This window comes from Spizellomyces punctatus (genome assembly GCF_000182565.1).
Source record: "Spizellomyces punctatus DAOM BR117 chromosome Unknown supercont1.3, whole genome shotgun sequence".
Lineage (NCBI taxonomy): Eukaryota > Fungi > Chytridiomycota > Chytridiomycetes > Spizellomycetales > Spizellomycetaceae > Spizellomyces > Spizellomyces punctatus.
The window spans coordinates 1,551,364-1,567,569 of NW_015971539.1; the positions used below are offsets into that span (position 1 = coordinate 1,551,364).

At 48.3% G+C, this 16,206-nt stretch overlaps 8 protein-coding genes across 8 annotated transcripts; 5 read left to right on the plus strand and 3 right to left on the minus strand.

Annotated features, from left to right (window-relative positions):
* The first annotated feature begins 71 nt into the window (after positions 1–71).
* SPPG_02282 (uncharacterized protein) lies at positions 72–2,741 on the plus strand. The gene is made up of 14 exons (XM_016750571.1): positions 72–317; positions 417–541; positions 606–642; positions 703–822; positions 881–1,033; positions 1,087–1,203; positions 1,262–1,462; positions 1,521–1,583; positions 1,648–1,745; positions 1,804–1,942; positions 2,016–2,138; positions 2,202–2,429; positions 2,514–2,535; positions 2,635–2,741. The coding sequence occupies exons 1-12, from the start codon at positions 177–179 to the stop codon at positions 2,316–2,318; spliced, it is 1,434 nt and encodes a 477-aa protein (XP_016611267.1). The 5' UTR covers positions 72–176; the 3' UTR covers positions 2,319–2,429; positions 2,514–2,535; positions 2,635–2,741.
* Positions 2,320–4,185, minus strand: SPPG_02283 (uncharacterized protein). The gene is made up of 4 exons (XM_016750572.1): positions 3,936–4,185; positions 2,847–3,827; positions 2,628–2,771; positions 2,320–2,555 (listed from the first exon to the last, which is right to left on the minus strand). The coding sequence occupies exons 1-4, from the start codon at positions 4,070–4,072 to the stop codon at positions 2,495–2,497; spliced, it is 1,323 nt and encodes a 440-aa protein (XP_016611268.1). The 5' UTR covers positions 4,073–4,185; the 3' UTR covers positions 2,320–2,494.
* A 48-nt stretch (positions 4,186–4,233) lies between these two features.
* SPPG_02284 (uncharacterized protein) lies at positions 4,234–6,096 on the plus strand. The gene is made up of 4 exons (XM_016750573.1): positions 4,234–4,373; positions 4,455–5,632; positions 5,694–5,771; positions 5,854–6,096. Exons 1-4 carry the CDS (start codon positions 4,356–4,358, stop codon positions 5,945–5,947), a joined length of 1,368 nt encoding a protein of 455 aa, XP_016611269.1. The 5' UTR covers positions 4,234–4,355; the 3' UTR covers positions 5,948–6,096.
* A 360-nt stretch (positions 6,097–6,456) lies between these two features.
* Positions 6,457–8,425, plus strand: SPPG_02285 (uncharacterized protein). The gene is made up of 6 exons (XM_016750574.1): positions 6,457–6,721; positions 6,848–7,105; positions 7,164–7,170; positions 7,238–7,365; positions 7,422–8,055; positions 8,120–8,425. The coding sequence occupies exons 1-6, from the start codon at positions 6,625–6,627 to the stop codon at positions 8,259–8,261; spliced, it is 1,266 nt and encodes a 421-aa protein (XP_016611270.1). The 5' UTR covers positions 6,457–6,624; the 3' UTR covers positions 8,262–8,425.
* On the minus strand, positions 8,126–9,685 carry SPPG_02286 (uncharacterized protein; the record flags this gene model as incomplete). The annotated part of the gene is made up of 8 exons (XM_016750575.1): positions 8,126–8,174; positions 8,257–8,504; positions 8,566–8,723; positions 8,785–8,948; positions 9,016–9,114; positions 9,194–9,279; positions 9,346–9,487; positions 9,555–9,685. Coding segments are annotated over 7 exons (907 nt in total), but the record flags the coding sequence as incomplete, so codon positions are not given.
* A 112-nt stretch (positions 9,686–9,797) lies between these two features.
* Positions 9,798–10,288, plus strand: SPPG_02287 (uncharacterized protein). The gene has a single exon (XM_016750576.1). It carries the CDS (start codon positions 9,897–9,899, stop codon positions 10,227–10,229), a length of 333 nt encoding a protein of 110 aa, XP_016611272.1. The 5' UTR covers positions 9,798–9,896; the 3' UTR covers positions 10,230–10,288.
* Positions 10,289–10,411: 123 nt separating this feature from the next.
* Positions 10,412–12,878, plus strand: SPPG_02288 (Golgi transport complex subunit COG8). The gene has a single exon (XM_016750577.1). It carries the CDS (start codon positions 10,450–10,452, stop codon positions 12,841–12,843), a length of 2,394 nt encoding a protein of 797 aa, XP_016611273.1. The 5' UTR covers positions 10,412–10,449; the 3' UTR covers positions 12,844–12,878.
* Positions 12,879–13,014: 136 nt separating this feature from the next.
* Positions 13,015–15,950, minus strand: SPPG_02289 (uncharacterized protein). The gene is made up of 7 exons (XM_016750578.1): positions 15,774–15,950; positions 15,462–15,703; positions 14,979–15,376; positions 14,647–14,915; positions 14,386–14,586; positions 13,841–14,323; positions 13,015–13,779 (listed from the first exon to the last, which is right to left on the minus strand). The coding sequence occupies exons 1-7, from the start codon at positions 15,798–15,800 to the stop codon at positions 13,180–13,182; spliced, it is 2,220 nt and encodes a 739-aa protein (XP_016611274.1). The 5' UTR covers positions 15,801–15,950; the 3' UTR covers positions 13,015–13,179.
* Between the last annotated feature and the right edge of the window lie 256 nt (positions 15,951–16,206).

Consider the following 16,206-nt stretch of genomic DNA (forward strand, 5'->3'; position numbering starts at 1 on the left):
GTCAACCTGTTGCTATGGTTATCGCTATAACGCGACGAGTCTGGCTCTCGTAACGCAACTTTTGTTGAGATCATTGGCAGGCTTTAGCCCTCTGAAAGCAGAACAACCCAAGAAACTTATTCACTGAATATCGATACTCAGCGTAACACCTTTGGGAACGGGCTGCGGCGGACACAATGACCTCTTTGCCACCTTACGGGAGTCCTGCTGGCCTGGGCCGCGGAGGAGCTATGGGCGGAAGTGTGCCCCATTCATACGCATCACCGTTCAATGTCCCTGGAGGAGGCGCAGGAATGCCCTCAAATACACCAGCTCAGGTTGGAATACGCCCGGAAAAGGTGGCGCCTAAAAAAGCAGCCAGGCCATCAGTGTGATACCATACGCTAATGTGCTAAATTATGCCCTCTCCGTACTAGTTCTATCAACGATCTGCACCGGGACCAATGCCGTCTGGACTTGCTGCGAGTCCCGTTCCGGCGCCAGCTCCTTCTGCTATGATGCCCAAGCGCCCAGCAGAAACAGCGCCTTCAGGAAAACCAAAGTAAACGAAGTATTTCGAGTGTCGTCTTTAGAGATCGTCTTCCTTACACCATATCTTTTTTCAGACGAAAGCGACCAGCAGATCGAGTGCTACCAAAGAAGGCAAGCATACTGCGTCGCGCCGCTTATCATAGAAACTCGTCTAATGTCCAATTTATGCAGATAGAGGCATATATACCAGAGTCGAGACTTTACACACAATTACAAGAGGTCGAGAAAAAGTTGGATGCTACCATCAGTCGGAAGAAACTGGACATGATGGAGCAGAAAAATCAGCTAAAGGTATGAAATCGATGCAAATAAGGTACGGCCCCGGACATTTATCTTACGTGCTCCACAGCCCTCGAAACGCACATTACGAATATTTCTATCCAACTTATCTTCCGATCAATACGTGGAGATGAATCCTTTGAGTGAAAATGAGGATGTATTTAGTTTGGAAAGTATGCGAGCTCCGTCATGGACGCTACGAATTGAAGGGCGACTTCTAGACGTAGGTCTTGGAAAGAGCGATCGATTTGGGCATATGTTGACAATTTGTATCAGCTCCCGAATAGCCGAAAACCGCAGGCAAATCCACCAAAGTTTTCAACTTTTGTGCGATCGGTAATTGTGGAGCTACAACGCGACAAGGATCTATACCCTGAAGGCAACATCATAGAGGTATGTTACGCAAGTGAACCTTCATGTGAACAAGCACTGATCACTATTTGAAAACCAGTGGCATCGAGGAGAAGGGTCTCCTGACTGCGACGGCTTCGAGATCAAGAGAAAGGGCGACAGCGATGTCAACGCAAAGATCTTGATCTACCTCGATCACAAGCCTGAGAAGGTTAAACTCTCAACGTCGTTGTCGAAGCTTTTGGACATACATACGGACACTCCCACCAATGTCATCATGGCCTTGTGGCAGTATGTGAAGGTTGGTTGCGGTGGATAAAGCTTCCAGCATACAGCATCTGATGAGTTCGGTCTGGTAGTCTCAAAAGCTACAGGATCCTGATGACAAACGGTTTATCAACTGCGACGAACAATTGCGACAGGTAATTATGTCTGACTACACAGGATGGAAGAGATGTCCTTAATGAATAGGGACCTTTGCCATAGATTTTGGGTCAACCAAGGATAACGTTTGCACACATGCCCGAACTATTGCGTGCGCATTTCGCTCCTCCCGACCCTATTGTGCTGGAATACACAGTAAGGTATTGTCGGGCGTCGTCTGCTACTATTGACGCATTTGGATCTAATCTCGGACAGTAGAACGGATAAGGAGCAGAACGTATCGCAGTTCGCGTATGATGTTGAGGTTGAAGTACCTAACCCTATGCGAGAACGTCTGGAGCAGACGCTGGTATCAAATCCTCAACTTCAAAGGGACATTGGGCAGTTGGATGATAAGGTTAGTTTTCAAAAGTTTGGAAGCCAGCAATTAGGTCGCGGAATACTTATTGCATGCCTACCGTGCCATGTAGATTACCACCTTGATACAAACAATCAACCATTGCAAGCTGAAACGAGATTTTATGCTCTCGTTTGCTAACGACCCTATTGGGTTCCTCAACCAATGGATGGCCAGTCAGAGCCGGGACCTGGAGGTACACAACTACAAGCTTGGTGGCGACGTAGGAGATGTATCTGACCTCATGACTTTCCTTTAGGTAATTCTTGGCGACACGCGATTCAACCTGGAAGAGACACGGAGAGCAACCTTCTTCGATCATTCTGTCGTGCAGGAGGCTGTTTTCCATCATTTGCGACAAAAAGATATCGAATGATTATTGGGTTTGTCGACGATTATATTTAATCTGACAGATTGTCGCCAGTAAAAAAATAGTACAAAAGTAAAACCTTAACGACCAAACGCATTATCTATGTGCAGTGGATAAGTTAAGTAACAGTCCCCATCAGTCGGGCAATTCTGTACAAGATATCAGTGATGATGTCGAAGATCTTATTTAAAACGCTTATAGTCGTGCGTTTCCACTTCCTTCCGTCTGTATTTCAAGCGTTTTCTGTAATTTTGATTGATGACGTTAGTTAATGGGTAGCTGAAGGGATACGCCGTGCCCGTTTGTGCTACTTACGAAACAGGCACTCGAGCTTCAATCAAACTTCGCTTCTGCAAGCTAAGGAAACGATCTTTGAACAGGTTACCCTCAGGCTTCAACTCCCGCAGGGAATCCGGAAGATCCTCGGTCAGTTGTACGTCCATTGGTAATGCCTTAAACCTATGATATATGTCTGTGTCAGATTACAATGTTCTGCTGGCACATGCTGGCTTCACCGGGAGGTTGTATACTCACAGATGGGGTCCCAACCGCTTTGTCTCCCGCTTAGCCTTCTCTTCCTGCAATTTTGCTCGTTCCTCTAATTGCCTTTGTTGCTCCCGCTCCTGCTGCGTTACTACCTTGTTTATCTCACCAAGCCGATTGAGCTGCTTTGCTAATAGCTTTTCCTCGCGCTGCTTCTCTGCCTCCCGCTCCTTGGCCGCCCGTCTTAGTTCCTTGTTACGTTGTGCCTTCGTTTTTCGTGCTTCGGTCACCATTCTGGTATGACTCAGACCATCATCTTTTGATGACGTGGCCGCCGCTGTCTCCACACCTCCGTCCTCTTGCTCCCCGTTCTCTTCTTCATCATCTGAGTCACCAAAGAAGGTTTCATCATCTAAATTATCTAACTCGGCAGGATATGAAAGCTTCTTTAATGTGTGCTCCTTTTGCTTCAGTTTCGCAACCTCCTCATCAACAGCATTTCGTAGGGCTCGCTGGTGGTCGTCAAAGCTTGGGTTATAAGATGCACCCTCATGTGTGAGTTCCACAGCAGGTATCGCAATTGGCTTTTCTACAGGTAGATTTGGTTTTTTCACGGGCTTCGGTTTGGTAACTTCAAGGTATTCAGTAGAATCGTCAACAACATCCGTGACTGCCCACAGATCAAAACCTCCCTTCTTCTGTGCCAATTTCCGTCTTTTTTCCGCCAGTCGCCTGGCCCTCTCCTCTGCAGCAGCTCCCACGCTCGCAGCACCAGTCTCTAATTTCCGTTTCGCCAAGCGGTCAATCAAAGCCGCGTTTGTTTTTGATGCTTGTCTCACTTTCACGCCAGGTACCTCGACTTTGACCGTCGACTTTGCAGTGCTTCGTGAGGTTACGCCAGAAAGTGCGGAACTCGGCGTTAGGATTTCATCGATACGAAGCTTTGAGTGTTTGTAGCGGCGCTTAATTTCGGCATCCCCAGCCTTATCGGTGAAAAAGAGAGCGTTGTCTGCCTTTTTATGGAGAGGACCGCTGTTAACAATTATAAGCGTCAGCATGACGTCTGATAGCAGATGCCCTTCCCGTTCCAGTTCCTTTCAGCACATGCTTCCACCGAGTCCCATTCCTCAAACCACCTACCCGAGACGCTCTTCACTTCTCAGTTCATGCAGTTGTTCCTCCACTTCGGTCACATCCACATTTTTTCTCCATGCTTTCTTGCCTTTGCGGCTAGGCTTGGCAGCCTTTTTGGTTGTTGTACTTGTCTCTACAGACATTGTTCCGATGGTGTTAAAAGTTGAGTTCAGCAAAGGTTGAAGACGGAAAGATGTCAAAAAGAAATAAAATGCACAGTCACATTTCAACAGAGTGCTTGTGCCACTCAGCGCTGCGCAAGCTTTGAAAGCCAAAAACGAAGGTTTTTTATTCTAATCATTAGCTCAACCATTTTCTGCAGCACGCTTAGGATCGCTAAAGAAACGAAATTCCGCTGGCGGGGTATGAGACAGGTACCATAACGAGTCTGCCTCGTGGCATTCCCGCTTGATTGTGGTAGCAGGGATGAACTTTGGAAAGGATGTAAGTGTCATCCGATCGGGGATGTCTCTATGTGATGATGCAAAAGAAAATTATTAACTCTGTCGACATTGGCAACCTTAGTTCAGCGAGCTCATGGCTGAGGCTGATCAGACGACGTCACAATTGGAACGGGAAAGGCGCGAGCTGGCGAGAAGGAAGGCTGCGGAAGCTGAACGTGAGCGACGTCTGCAAGCCGACGATGCCAAACGTAAAAAGGAACTTCAATCGAAACTGAAATCATCAGCGTCGTCCAACGGTGCGAAGGATTCTCGTTCTGCCAGCACATCCGGCCGAAAATCAAGAATAGACGAGCGCAAGAGCCTAGGGGATGAGAAAAAGAAGAAGCCAGCGGGAGGATACAAGAGTGATTTTCTGGAACTTATGAAAGAAGCCGAGAAAGTATCCTCGCAGCATAAGAACCTTCTGGAAAAGGGTGCCTCTCGTATAGGTCCAGAACAAGTTATTGAAAAAAAGACTTCAGGCGAGAGACCCAAAACCTCTGCAGACTTACGTCTTGCAAGGGCACGGAGTCGCACCGAGTCGAAAAATGGGACAGGGAAGCCGGTGAAAGTAGATAGTTTGAAGACACAGAGAGGATCATTGCGAAGCCAGATAGGCTCACCGAGTGGTAGCGAGGTGGGAAGGCGGTCCGGTGCGCATGAAAAGGTCTCATTGACATCGTCAAAGGCGCGATTAGACAGTCAGCCCGCTCGGCGTGGAACGTCACCAAACGTGACTTCTCAGGGAGTGTTAAGCAAAAAGAAACCTGATACCGACATCAGCTCTGTCCGACGGGGAAGTCCCCAAACTGGTAATGCCACAAAGAGAACCTTAACAGATGTTCGCACGAAGGTTGACGTTGCGGGTAAAGCAAGCATTCGAAAGGAGACCAGTGACTCAAAATTATCATCAACCTACATGGGATCTTCTGAGGAAAAGGGCCGACGAGCTGGGGACACTGGAACAAAAGCTAGGAGCATAACGTCGTCTGCGGTTTCCTCGGATAGGGTTAGATCAGCCCCGAGTTCTGTCAAACGTGGACATGATAATGACAGGGACCAAACAATACGGAAAAGGCAGGACGATGCGGAGGTTGTGAGCAAGAAGCGCCGGCGATCTGCGGATGCTGCTTCGGATACCAAGTCAGGGGACGGTTTTCGCCGTCCGTACGATATAGATCCCGATATACAAGCCCTTCGATCTGGAAAAACCTCAGTTGGTGATTTGATCTGGGGTATCTTTGGCAGAAACAAGCGAGAGTAAGTTCTCAGCTTTGACATCGAGAAGCTAGCTTTCAAGGATATTTACCATTTACTCTAGATATGTCGGGAGGGACGATCTGGATGACAGCGACATGGAGGCCGATATGCGTTCCATTCAGCGAGAGGAAGCTCGAAGGTATGTGCAGTACCGAGTCACCGAGTCACCTGCAGCGTCGTACTTTTACGTGAACGCTAATCCACTATCCTGCTGCTGACAGTGCGAGATTAGGAAGACGCGAGGACGAGGACATTGAACGGCAGGAAGAAGAAGCAGAGAAAAGAAGGCGACTGGGAAAGAAGGCAAAAAAGTAATTCATCGCACATAATACGGACATTGCTGGTGTGCAGTATATTTGTAATTAGGGATGTATATTTATATCAGATATATTTAAGCAGAGTACAGGCTTCGTTGGGCAGGCAATCCTTTGTGCATGCTTTTAATAAACTTGCAGGCATCTGTGAAATGAAATATTTCAAATTTCAACCGTCAACGGAATTGTCTGCAGCACCTCCAATAACCACGATAATTTGAAGCATCTGTTTGGTTGCATTATTCGTTGACAGCTGCCGAATACCAATCATTCATCTTGGCAGCGTTTACTTGGCCGTACATGCGATCGCGGGTTCAGTCGCCGGCAAACAGCCGCGGCGGTTGCCCAACGACCGTCGCCTTAACCGTGCTTACGGAAGCGGTGTGACGTCACTTTCATCTTATCAGCGATGGTTGATATGGCAACAAGAACAAGCAAGAGGCACGTGATACATGGTGTGGGCACGCGGACAAGGCGGACCTGCTGGGAGCTGCCTCTCCGCCTTGCTTGCGCCTTTGACCATCACGAAAACGGCCGTTGGTTCCCCTTCGCACTCCATCTTGTCGTTGTATCTCAGGGTTGAGGACGTAGGCGAATACCACCTGAACCAAGTTGAAGTGCCCGAGCGACTCTGTTTGCGCGCATTTATCCAAGCGGCGAACCCGAACTGTCGACGACATGGTCGTGAAGTTCTCTCCAGGACTACTGGAGCAGGTGAAGAAGCTCGCAACACATCCGCAAACCCCCGTCTCCCTCAAGCAGTTTGTAGAATTTGGTAGGTTTCAAACTGGACTGATAGATGCCTCTGGGCGGTTCCAGCTCACATGCAGATCATTGTGCTTGAGGCCAAGAACACGTTGAACGCGTTGAAAGCTAACGATTTTGAGCTTCGCTTTTGAAGGGCACCGACCATCACCATTAACCATCCTGCGTGGCAATCAGTTTGTTCAAAATGAGCTCCCAGTTCGCTTGGCTCACCGTGTTGTGGAACTCGAGAATCTGCCACATGGGCTGTCGGATATGCCCAGTATCAAGCGCGTGAAGGACTGGTACACGCAGAGCTTTGAAGATCTTATGAATCTTCCTGGACCGGAATCCTACGGTGTACCAATGAAAGCTTTGCAACAAGCTACTGACGACTCGGGTACAGGACGGAAAGGTATGTTGACACAATGGGCGCAAGCGGCGAAGATGCGGCTAACCTGTAATGTTTACAGGCCTAAAGTAAGCCAATTAAAATGGTCGCACCGTGGATATTAGCACGCTCGGCTGACGAATACGTTTCTGCTAGATACTTCAATCCTGGGAACAATGGTAACAATGGTAATGACATACAGGAGCTCGATGCGTGGAATGCAGATTTCATCAAATGCATAGAGAGGATCAAAAGACGTCACGATCCCACCGTAACAACTGTTGGTAAGTATGCTCCGCTGTGGATGAGCCCTGCACGTGGTATTTACATACCCATCCAGCACAAGGAGTTTTGGAACTGAAACAACATTGGCAACGATCGAATTCCCCTTTGCTGAAGAACACATCCGGCTCGCCCCTACCTCTTCCCACTGCAATCCAATCCTTTCTTGACCGCTTCTACATGTCGCGTATTGGAATTCGAATGCTGATTGGACAAACGGTCGCCCTTCACAAATCTTCGATTGATCCTCGCCTCACTCGTGATGACTATGTGGGCATCATATGCACAAAAACCAATCTGGGTCAGGTGGCAAAGGAAGCTGCTCAGGACGCACGAACCATTTGTCAGGACTACTACGGCGTATGGGGTGGGCCAGAAATCAAACTTCTTGGGAATCAGGACGTCGAGTTTATGTATGTGCCATCGCACTTGCATCACATGCTATTCGAGCTGTTGAAGAACTCGCTAAGAGCCGTGGTCGAGCGATACGGTGTAGATTGCGATGAGTGGCCAGAGATAAAACTGGTGGTGGCAGAGGGCAAAGAAGACATAACCATAAAGATCAGTGATGAGGGCGGAGGCATCCCTAGGAGTGGAATGCCCTTGATCTGGACATATATGTACACAACAGCCGAGAACCCTTTGCTGGAAGAAGGGTACGACCGCAGTGATTTTAGAGCACCAATGGCGGGGTAAGTAGTCGCGACAACCAGTCATTTACGACATAATCTTTTGACATGACGATATTTGAAATAGTTACGGGTATGGGTTACCTATAACGCGTTTGTATGCGCGATATTTTGGAGGTGACCTACGTCTGATCAGTATGGAAGGATATGGAACAGATGCATATTTGCATCTTTCCAGATTAAGTGATAGCGAGGAACCGCTACCTTGATTGTCATCATCCTTTTATGAACTGCATTAAAGCGATTGAACGGGGAATCTAGATCGAATGCTTTAAAAAGAATGTAAATATGAAATACATATGTCCTTGAACAGGGCAACCAGCGTTCAGCTTCCATAGAGTCTGAACAGCTTGCTGACACCCTCGTAAACCCCAAACGTCACACATGTGCCCGGAAGAACGCGGATGATATTGATGCCCATTCCCTTGTAGAAACCGCGAATACCCTCACGACTAGAACACTAGTGAGGAACAATCTGATTCACGGAAAGAATGTGCAAACGTAAATGCATACCTGTATATTATCTTGATGGTTCCCAAAACTCCTTTATAAACGACATTTTGGTGTCCTATCTGGTACTGCAGACGAGAGCGCAACACTTGGTATGGATATGTGCATACTGTGGCAAACACCTTGGATGTGGCTGCCATGACCAAGTACTCGCCCGTGTCCTGATGGCGCTTACTTCAGACTTTTCCGGGTGTCATGAGGCACATGTATGCATGAACATACCAGCTTATTTATGTCTTTCCCCGGCATGGCCTCCTGTCTCCATTTCTTCATCTCTTCATAGGCCATGAACTGGAGAGCACCGTGCGACACTCCAAAGAATGCCGGGACCATGCCTTTGTACAGCCCTCGAAGTCCTTCCTCGTTCCATAGACGTTTCAAGCCATCTAGGCAACTTTGGAATGAGCACCATAAAGCAAGCAATTGATAGCTGACAATCTATAATGTACGTACCCGGAACGCCTTTGTAGGCACCTGCGTCTGATGCCCGTGTGGCGCACATTCGGGTTTTGATAACCCAAAAAGGATTTGAGCAGACTGCAGTCAATGCACCTGTTCATGGAGTGAAGGCATACATGAGCGATCGATGTGCTTTGATGTATGATGTGCATCATATATGAGGTATTCAAACCTGCCTCAGCGGACGCAAGGAGGTGCTGCCCGGGTCCAAGTTGCTGGGCGGGGGTATCGCGCATCCAGTCTTTTATGATGGAATACCTTCAGCATACCAAAGAGTGAACATCAATCCCGCACAGTAGGCGGTAAGAGGCATTGAGTACTTACCACCAGAAATACATTCCCCATGACACTGTCGCTCCAGCCAAATTAGGAGTCACACCACGATACAGCCCACGAACCCCACCTTCGTCTCTCCATATACGGCGAAATGCATCGAGGCTGGACAGACGGCGTGTTGAAGCATCGACTGATAACAAATAAGATGTTGTCAGTGTGACGGAACACTAGTCGACTGGATACAACGGACAACACACTTTGAAATCGGGTCTTCACCAAGTCCAAAGGGTGAAGCAGGACCGTAGAAGCAGCTCCCGCGGTGAACCCTGCTAGGGCTTGATCTGTTGCGACGCTTCCTGTGAACGTCTTTGGTTGTTGATATGCCATTTGCATCTGGCGGACGGGAGGATTTTTGATGCCAGCGGTCTTCGAGATCCACTGTTGACATGGCTACGCGATGCCTCGTAGCTAAGCACCTTCCCTCCTCCACACCAACGAGAGCTTTCAACTTTGTTCAAATCTGCCTCCAAACAGATTGCCGGAGGGGACACACTCACTGCTAGTCCAGTGGCTCCAAGCAAGTTTCACTATCGATCAGGATGGCGGCACCTACTTCGATCTCAAGGCTAACCGCACAGTACACATGCGAAACTTCCTCCCAAGCTCAACCAATAACCATCTACTCAATAGACCTTTCGACTCCCTCCACGACGAGTATTACTGAACAGATGAAGGTGCTGAGCGCTTCTCTATTGGATATGCAGAACCAAACCAACTCTTTCCTAACGGAAGAGATGCGAAAGTTGGAAGGGAAGGATGTAGTAGAGGACAATGATAATGGAGAGAATGAGGAAGAGGATAGTGGAGATGACAGTGCCGAGGATACAAGACATGAGAGTTTGAATGGAGGCGAGAAACGGAGAAAACTTTAATGGTCATCAATAATCATACTGATAACAAAAGCTGTTGCCGCTTTGAAAATAGGGCTTTGGACACTTTCATCTTCCACTGGATTCTTATCTTTCAAACGCTGGAAGGACATGCATGCTGGAAGCGAGCTCATACTAGCGCAATAACTACCGTCTGGTCCCAAAGACTTCGACGGGCGAAGTGGTGCAGATCGTTGATTCGTTTTCATGGCAACAGTGAGTCATGCGAGCAGAACGCGGCGTTGATCGCGCGGCACTTCTGCTGTCGTCCTTCCACCACCCGATCTTCCCCATCCCCGCAAGCATGGAGCGCATCCTGACGAGAAACCATGCTATCAATGCACATACATCCACAGTCTCATATGGACACGATCTTCTTGTTACATTGCTGGAAGAGACGGCGACGGAAACAGCCCGCCTCCTCCAAGCTCCACCAACACCCTCAACGCCCACACCACAAACCCCACAGCAAGAGCATGCACAAGTTCCCCGAAGACCCTCGTCAATGCTTCTATCACGTAAACCGTCTACGTTTGCGGCGAAACCAGAAACCCTTCCTGCGCATCCTACGCGCAAGGTGTCCCAGGCTCTATTGGAAGACCAACACGTGACATCGATAGAACGAGGACCAGCACCTGCTGCTGGTACGGAGATAGTAACCAAAGAACTCTTTGCTGACGCAGAATACCAATCCTATCTTGACTATCTAACCTCTTGCTCATTGGAGTCACTTAAAAATGAGCCCGTGTCATTGACGAAGGAGGCTACCCGATTACAACAACAACTAGCGGATCTCGCCTACACTGAATACCGATCATTCTTGCGCGCGAATGAGTGCACGAGAGCATTCCGCGACACGTTTGAAGCGTTGGAAAGTCGACTAGACTCACTCACGAGCTTGCTGCCGGATCTTGAGAGAGAGTGCACTTCCTTCGCCTCCTCGTCAGCTGCTGACGTGTTGAAACAAAGACGACGCGAACATTTGGTTCTTAACCAACACTCGAAATTGGTGGAGATTCTCGAAATACCTCAGCTCATGGATACATTGATTCGAAACGGATACTATGAAGAAGCAATGGATTTGCATACTCATGTACAACGACTGCTGCTTCGATTTCCGCATTTCGAGCTCTTGAAGTCCGTGGCCGATGACCTTGATGAGGCAATCAAAGTCATGTTGGCACAGCTCGTAAACCTTTTCGCGGGCGATGTGAAATTGCCGTTGTGTATCCGTGTTGTGGGCTATCTACGACGCATGGAGGCCTTACCTGAGCCCGAATTAAGGTTGACATTTTTGCAACAACGAGATAAATTTTTTCGAAAGCGCATTGAAGAAGGTTGCGGGAAGGAACCGAGTGGTACTGGTGCAGGCAAGGATCATCTCGACTACCTAAAGAAATACATCGATGTTTGGACGTGTCGAGAGTGTTTTTTCGATATCGTTGCCCAATATCGAGGGATATTTTCCGATTCCCTAAACACGCAGACAAGTCACGCAACCACTGAAGCACATCAGGGGAAGTCAACTTCCGCACTCCTCTACGACGCCACGGCCCATCCAACACTCACGCAGTCCATTCTCACTTCATACGTCACATACCGCATCGAACACCTATGCACCACATTGAAAACTCATCTACCGCATGTTACGGACGCAAGTCAGGTCGCCAGCTTGTCAACACAAACCATGTATTTCGGGATGAGTCTTGGGTGGGTGGGAATTGATTTACGTGGATTAGTTGGACCGCTATTTGAAGAAACGGTTGCGGGGATTGTTGAGAAAATCATTGGGGAAAGTGTACGAGATTTTGTTGGGTGGGTGAAGGAAAATTCTGCTGTCAGCATAGGAGCAGAATTAGGGACACCTACCGGGCGTACCACGACAGCAAAGGATCCGTTCTTGACGGGCATCTACGTCAAACACTCTACCATTCCGAATGCAGAATGGACAACCCCACGAACTGGTGGCGGCCCTCAACCCATACGAGTCATACCGGCACCCACACCGCTATTGGCCCACCCACCTCTTGCACACCTTCTCAACGCCTTTTTCACCGCCTATAATAACCTACGCGCTCTCCCTGCACCATCTCTCCGGACCCGAATGGAATCGTATGTCCAGGAAAAATTGATCCTCTGTGCGGAGACCTTGGACGAGGGAATCGCGTCTGGATGGGATGGTTGGTCCGAAGACGGCAGGAAGATTGCAAAATTAGCTGCTGCTGCATGGATAGATATGTTAGTGCCAAACGTGATGGATGGTCTACAAATGGTGTTTGGTGGGCAGAAAGCTGAAGGTGCTAGTCAGCTAGAAAAGATTGTGGGGCCATTGAAGAAGTGGTTGGTGGATTCCAGCGGTCAACAGGACAATGCAGAGTCACAAACTGTACTCGCAGCAAATGACGAGGCCGTCCCTGTAGGACAGAACGGCGGACTCGCCAAAAGTGAGAATCAGAAAGACAGCGATGGTGACGACTTGCATCCCTTGGAAGCGAAACCGGATGAGGATGAACGGGATACAAACCTAGGTGACCAGGAGAGGGTGACACCGGCTGCTGTGAAAGTTACTGTCGCTGCACATCCTTTAGAAGGACCCGATGCATCGGGCAATGGCTGATTTAATAACAATAATAATTATCAGAGCCTCTACCGTAGTTTCCTTTGGCTGTCTTCATGTTTAGGTCGAGTTGGGACGGGATTTCAGTTCGTCACGAGCTGATCGTTAGATTTTGAAATTAGTCGGCATTTCTCTCCAGAATGCCAGCCATCATTCATGGCACAGGTGGTCGATGAAGGTGGACTGCGGCCATTACCAAAGCGAAAGTGAGGCCATTGTTTGACATCCAAACGGTCAGAGGATACGACCATCAATGAGCGTCACAACCCAGACCCAATATTATATTCTGATCATCCTTTCAGCACATCCAGTAGAATCACTAAAATCGGCGCACGCTCACCGCCCACTGTCTGGGCTACGTCTCTCACTTTCGATGCCATCCATTTCATTCGTATCTTGTTTCGAAACATCGTCGTCGTCACCTTCCCATCGCCCACGCTTTGCTGCCCGACCATTTTCTTCTTGATCATCTTCGTTGTCGTCACCATCGTCGTCTTCCTCTTCCTCCTCGCTCTCCTCCTCGCTTTCTTCGTCTCCATTTCGTTTTTGCATTTGTGCCATCCGCTGTTTCCATTGATGTGCAACAGCCAATAGCTTGAAGTTTGGTCGTTCAGTTTCGTCATCAGGGAAGATGTAATCGTAGTACTCCTCCCAGCCGCTCTCCTCCCCTGTAACTTCGTCCACAACCTTTCGGCGCTTCTTGACCGCCCGCGGCATTTTATCCTGGACCTTCGCAAGACCCTCTGCATCCCCATGAGTACGTTCAAAGTCCCGCCATGCTTCAAGGAGAACCACTCGTTCCTCCTTGCCTCCTTCTCCCCGCTTTTGAAGCGTTGTGTACGCCCGATTGAAGATCTTTCTTGCAGCGTCGACCCGCGCACCATCTTCACCATTGTCCAGAGCCGTGTATTCAAAGTTGGCAAAGCTCACCCAGACCTGTACCAGATGCACGTTACATGATGTACAAAAAATTCCAATTACTACCATGGGTGCATACCTTTACATGCTCAGTCCTCTGTAGCAGTCGTTCGTAAAGAGCTCTTCCCTTTTTCCACTCCGCTTCTTCAACCTCAAAGTCAATATATCCTTTCCACAACACCTCTGGCATATCGAGTAATGGTTGCTCAACGGCGATTTCAAAGATTCCTCTGCTCCTCTCTACATCACCGAGCATTTTTTCCAACTCTGCGTACTTGATCCAGGCATAGCAGTTACTGGCGTTCCATTGGAGATACTTTTCGTAAAGACTTCTCACGCGGTCGAATTCTCTAAGCTGAATTTCAAGTTCGATGTAGCCTTTGAAGAGCTTCTCCTTCGGACAAAGGCCGATAGCAGTACCAAGGGTCCGTCGTGCTGCGGTAAGGTCAAGGCGTCGAATGAGGAAGTGTGCATACTGTAGCCACACTTTGGCAAAGGTGAAATTTTTGTGCGGAACTATTTTTATACATTGCTGATACACATCCTTCGTGCGGTCGTAATCCTGCAATTGACAAGGTGTCAGCATAACGGTCTTGTCGATGATGTAAGCGAGTTTGGACCAACCTTCGCCACCATTTCCTCCCATACGGCGTAAAAGATCCACAAATATATGTAACGCCGCCAGAATCTCTTCTCGGCAATTGGCGGAACTTGAGCGATCGCTCGCTCGTACACATTTCGCACTTTGGCTTGATCACCTGCAGACTCTTCCAGCCGTACATAGTCGAACCAGATGTCATAGTTTTTCGGATTTGCGGCTAGTTCCTGGAGGGCGGCTGTCAGCGCACAATAATTCACCTTTAATAATGCCTACGATCAAAATACCTCTTCATATTTGACCCGCCGCTTTCCTATGATGACATCTTCAATACCCTCCTTCCCACCGTGTTGCTTTTCAAATTGGGTATACATGTTGTAGAGGTTTTCTGTTTGGCCTTTAGGAAGCTTATCTAGAGCGTACTTGTAAATTACACGGGCTCGCTCAATTTCTTTCTGTCTCGTCTCGAATTTGGCAAACGAGACGTAAACGTTTTGGTCAATAAATTCTTCGCCAAGCATTTCAAGACACTTTTCGTATATCTCGCGGGCACTGTCTGCATGTTCAGATGTTATTTTTCCCATTCTCACCTGATCAAGAATTCTGCATAATAGTTTACCTTGTTTCCCTATCGATTCCTCGAATTTGGCCCATTTGATCCAGTTTTTCGGCTGAGGATGTATTCCAACAAATCGTCTGAAGATGTCTCTTGCCCGGTCAAGTTCCCGATATCGCTTTTCCATTTTAACATAAGCCATCCACGCTTCCTCTGCCGGTTCCCATTTCATCCATCGTTCAAATACTTGTCGAGCACCGGCCACGTTTCCCAACAACTCCTCCATGTAGACATATTTGTACCAAAACGTATCCACACGAGGGAGGACTGACACAGCTCGATCAAAAATATTCCGTGCTCGATTTACATTCTTGTGCTTCATTTCCATCTCAGCATATCGTAACCAAAGCACCTGATTTCGATGGTCTACATCGAGTGCCCGCTCGTATATAGACCGAGCCCTACGCATGAGAAACCAATATAAGTAAGAATATTCCTTTATAAAAACAAGACACATGGTCTTTTATTCTGCAGACGATAACACACCTATCCATTTCCTTTACGGACTCTTCCCAAGCAGCATATTTCAGCCAGGCTGCCATGCCATGTTTATTGCGCCTAACTTTATCCTCAAACTCTTTTCGCTTTCGCAGCCGATATTCATCGAGTTCCTCTCCATCCGCAATCTTCTGTTTGGGAACGGTAGCACCGGCTTCTTGACGCTCCTTGGACTCACGTAGAATCTGCTCCGCTGTGATTTGCACAGGGGCGGGATTCTTGTTCTTGACCTGTGATCCAAGTAAAAGCTGAGTAAAAATACCCAACTTACAAAGATGTGCTACTTCCTCGCCTGCGCACCTTTGCAGGTCTTGGTTGCCTGTCCATGCTGAGTGGTTGGAGATGGAGATTCGATGGGAATACCTTACTAGATTCCGCCTAGCAAAAACCGAGCGAGAGAAGACAGAGACTCAATCTTATAGAGCGCTAGTACGACTAGCTTCAGTTCACGACTGCCTCGTAAATCTCAAATTGTGATGGAAGACGAGATCAGCTCCGTGCAACTCGTTGCATTTGCTCGTCACGTTGCCATGACAATGATGGCACAGTCAACACAGGGCAGCTATGTTCAAACGCCGATCGCTTTATTCCTTGGTCCCCCCAAAAGGCCTGATGCAACGATCGTGATAAAGTAGGCCATGCGGAATCTATAAGGCTGCTCCATTCAACTTGTGCTGTGGAGGATCTGCACCTTGGAGCGGCGCGTGTTCGCAAGGCCCAGGAAGCATGTAGC

Excerpts from the sequence above, each read along its gene's own strand:
- SPPG_02282 (XM_016750571.1), top strand. The coding sequence starts at position 177 with ATGACCTCTTTGCCACCTTACGGGAGTCCTGCTGGCCTGGGCCGCGGA. Across the intron at positions 542-605 it reads GCGCCTTCAGGAAAACCAAA|ACGAAAGCGACCAGCAGATC; the intron begins GTAAACGAAGTA and ends ATCTTTTTTCAG. Across the intron at positions 1,463-1,520 it reads CCTTGTGGCAGTATGTGAAG|TCTCAAAAGCTACAGGATCC; the intron begins GTTGGTTGCGGT and ends TCGGTCTGGTAG.
- SPPG_02283 (XM_016750572.1), bottom strand. The coding sequence starts at position 4,072 with ATGTCTGTAGAGACAAGTACAACAACCAAAAAGGCTGCCAAGCCTAGC. Across the intron at positions 3,828-3,935 it reads AGAAGTGAAGAGCGTCTCGG|CGGTCCTCTCCATAAAAAGG; the intron begins GTAGGTGGTTTG and ends AATTGTTAACAG. Across the intron at positions 2,556-2,627 it reads GAAGCTCGAGTGCCTGTTTC|AAAACGCTTGAAATACAGAC; the intron begins GTAAGTAGCACA and ends TCAAAATTACAG.
- SPPG_02284 (XM_016750573.1), top strand. Across the intron at positions 5,633-5,693 it reads TTTGGCAGAAACAAGCGAGA|ATATGTCGGGAGGGACGATC; the intron begins GTAAGTTCTCAG and ends CATTTACTCTAG. Across the intron at positions 5,772-5,853 it reads CAGCGAGAGGAAGCTCGAAG|TGCGAGATTAGGAAGACGCG; the intron begins GTATGTGCAGTA and ends TGCTGCTGACAG.
- SPPG_02285 (XM_016750574.1), top strand. The coding sequence starts at position 6,625 with ATGGTCGTGAAGTTCTCTCCAGGACTACTGGAGCAGGTGAAGAAGCTC. Across the intron at positions 6,722-6,847 it reads CAAGCAGTTTGTAGAATTTG|GGCACCGACCATCACCATTA; the intron begins GTAGGTTTCAAA and ends TCGCTTTTGAAG. Across the intron at positions 7,366-7,421 it reads TCCCACCGTAACAACTGTTG|CACAAGGAGTTTTGGAACTG; the intron begins GTAAGTATGCTC and ends ATACCCATCCAG.
- SPPG_02287 (XM_016750576.1), top strand. The coding sequence starts at position 9,897 with ATGGCGGCACCTACTTCGATCTCAAGGCTAACCGCACAGTACACATGC.
- SPPG_02288 (XM_016750577.1), top strand. The coding sequence starts at position 10,450 with ATGCGAGCAGAACGCGGCGTTGATCGCGCGGCACTTCTGCTGTCGTCC.
- SPPG_02289 (XM_016750578.1), bottom strand. The coding sequence starts at position 15,800 with ATGGACAGGCAACCAAGACCTGCAAAG. Across the intron at positions 15,704-15,773 it reads GGCAACCAAGACCTGCAAAG|GTCAAGAACAAGAATCCCGC; the intron begins GTGCGCAGGCGA and ends CTTGGATCACAG. Across the intron at positions 14,916-14,978 it reads GGAATCGATAGGGAAACAAG|ACAGTGCCCGCGAGATATAC; the intron begins GTAAACTATTAT and ends CTGAACATGCAG.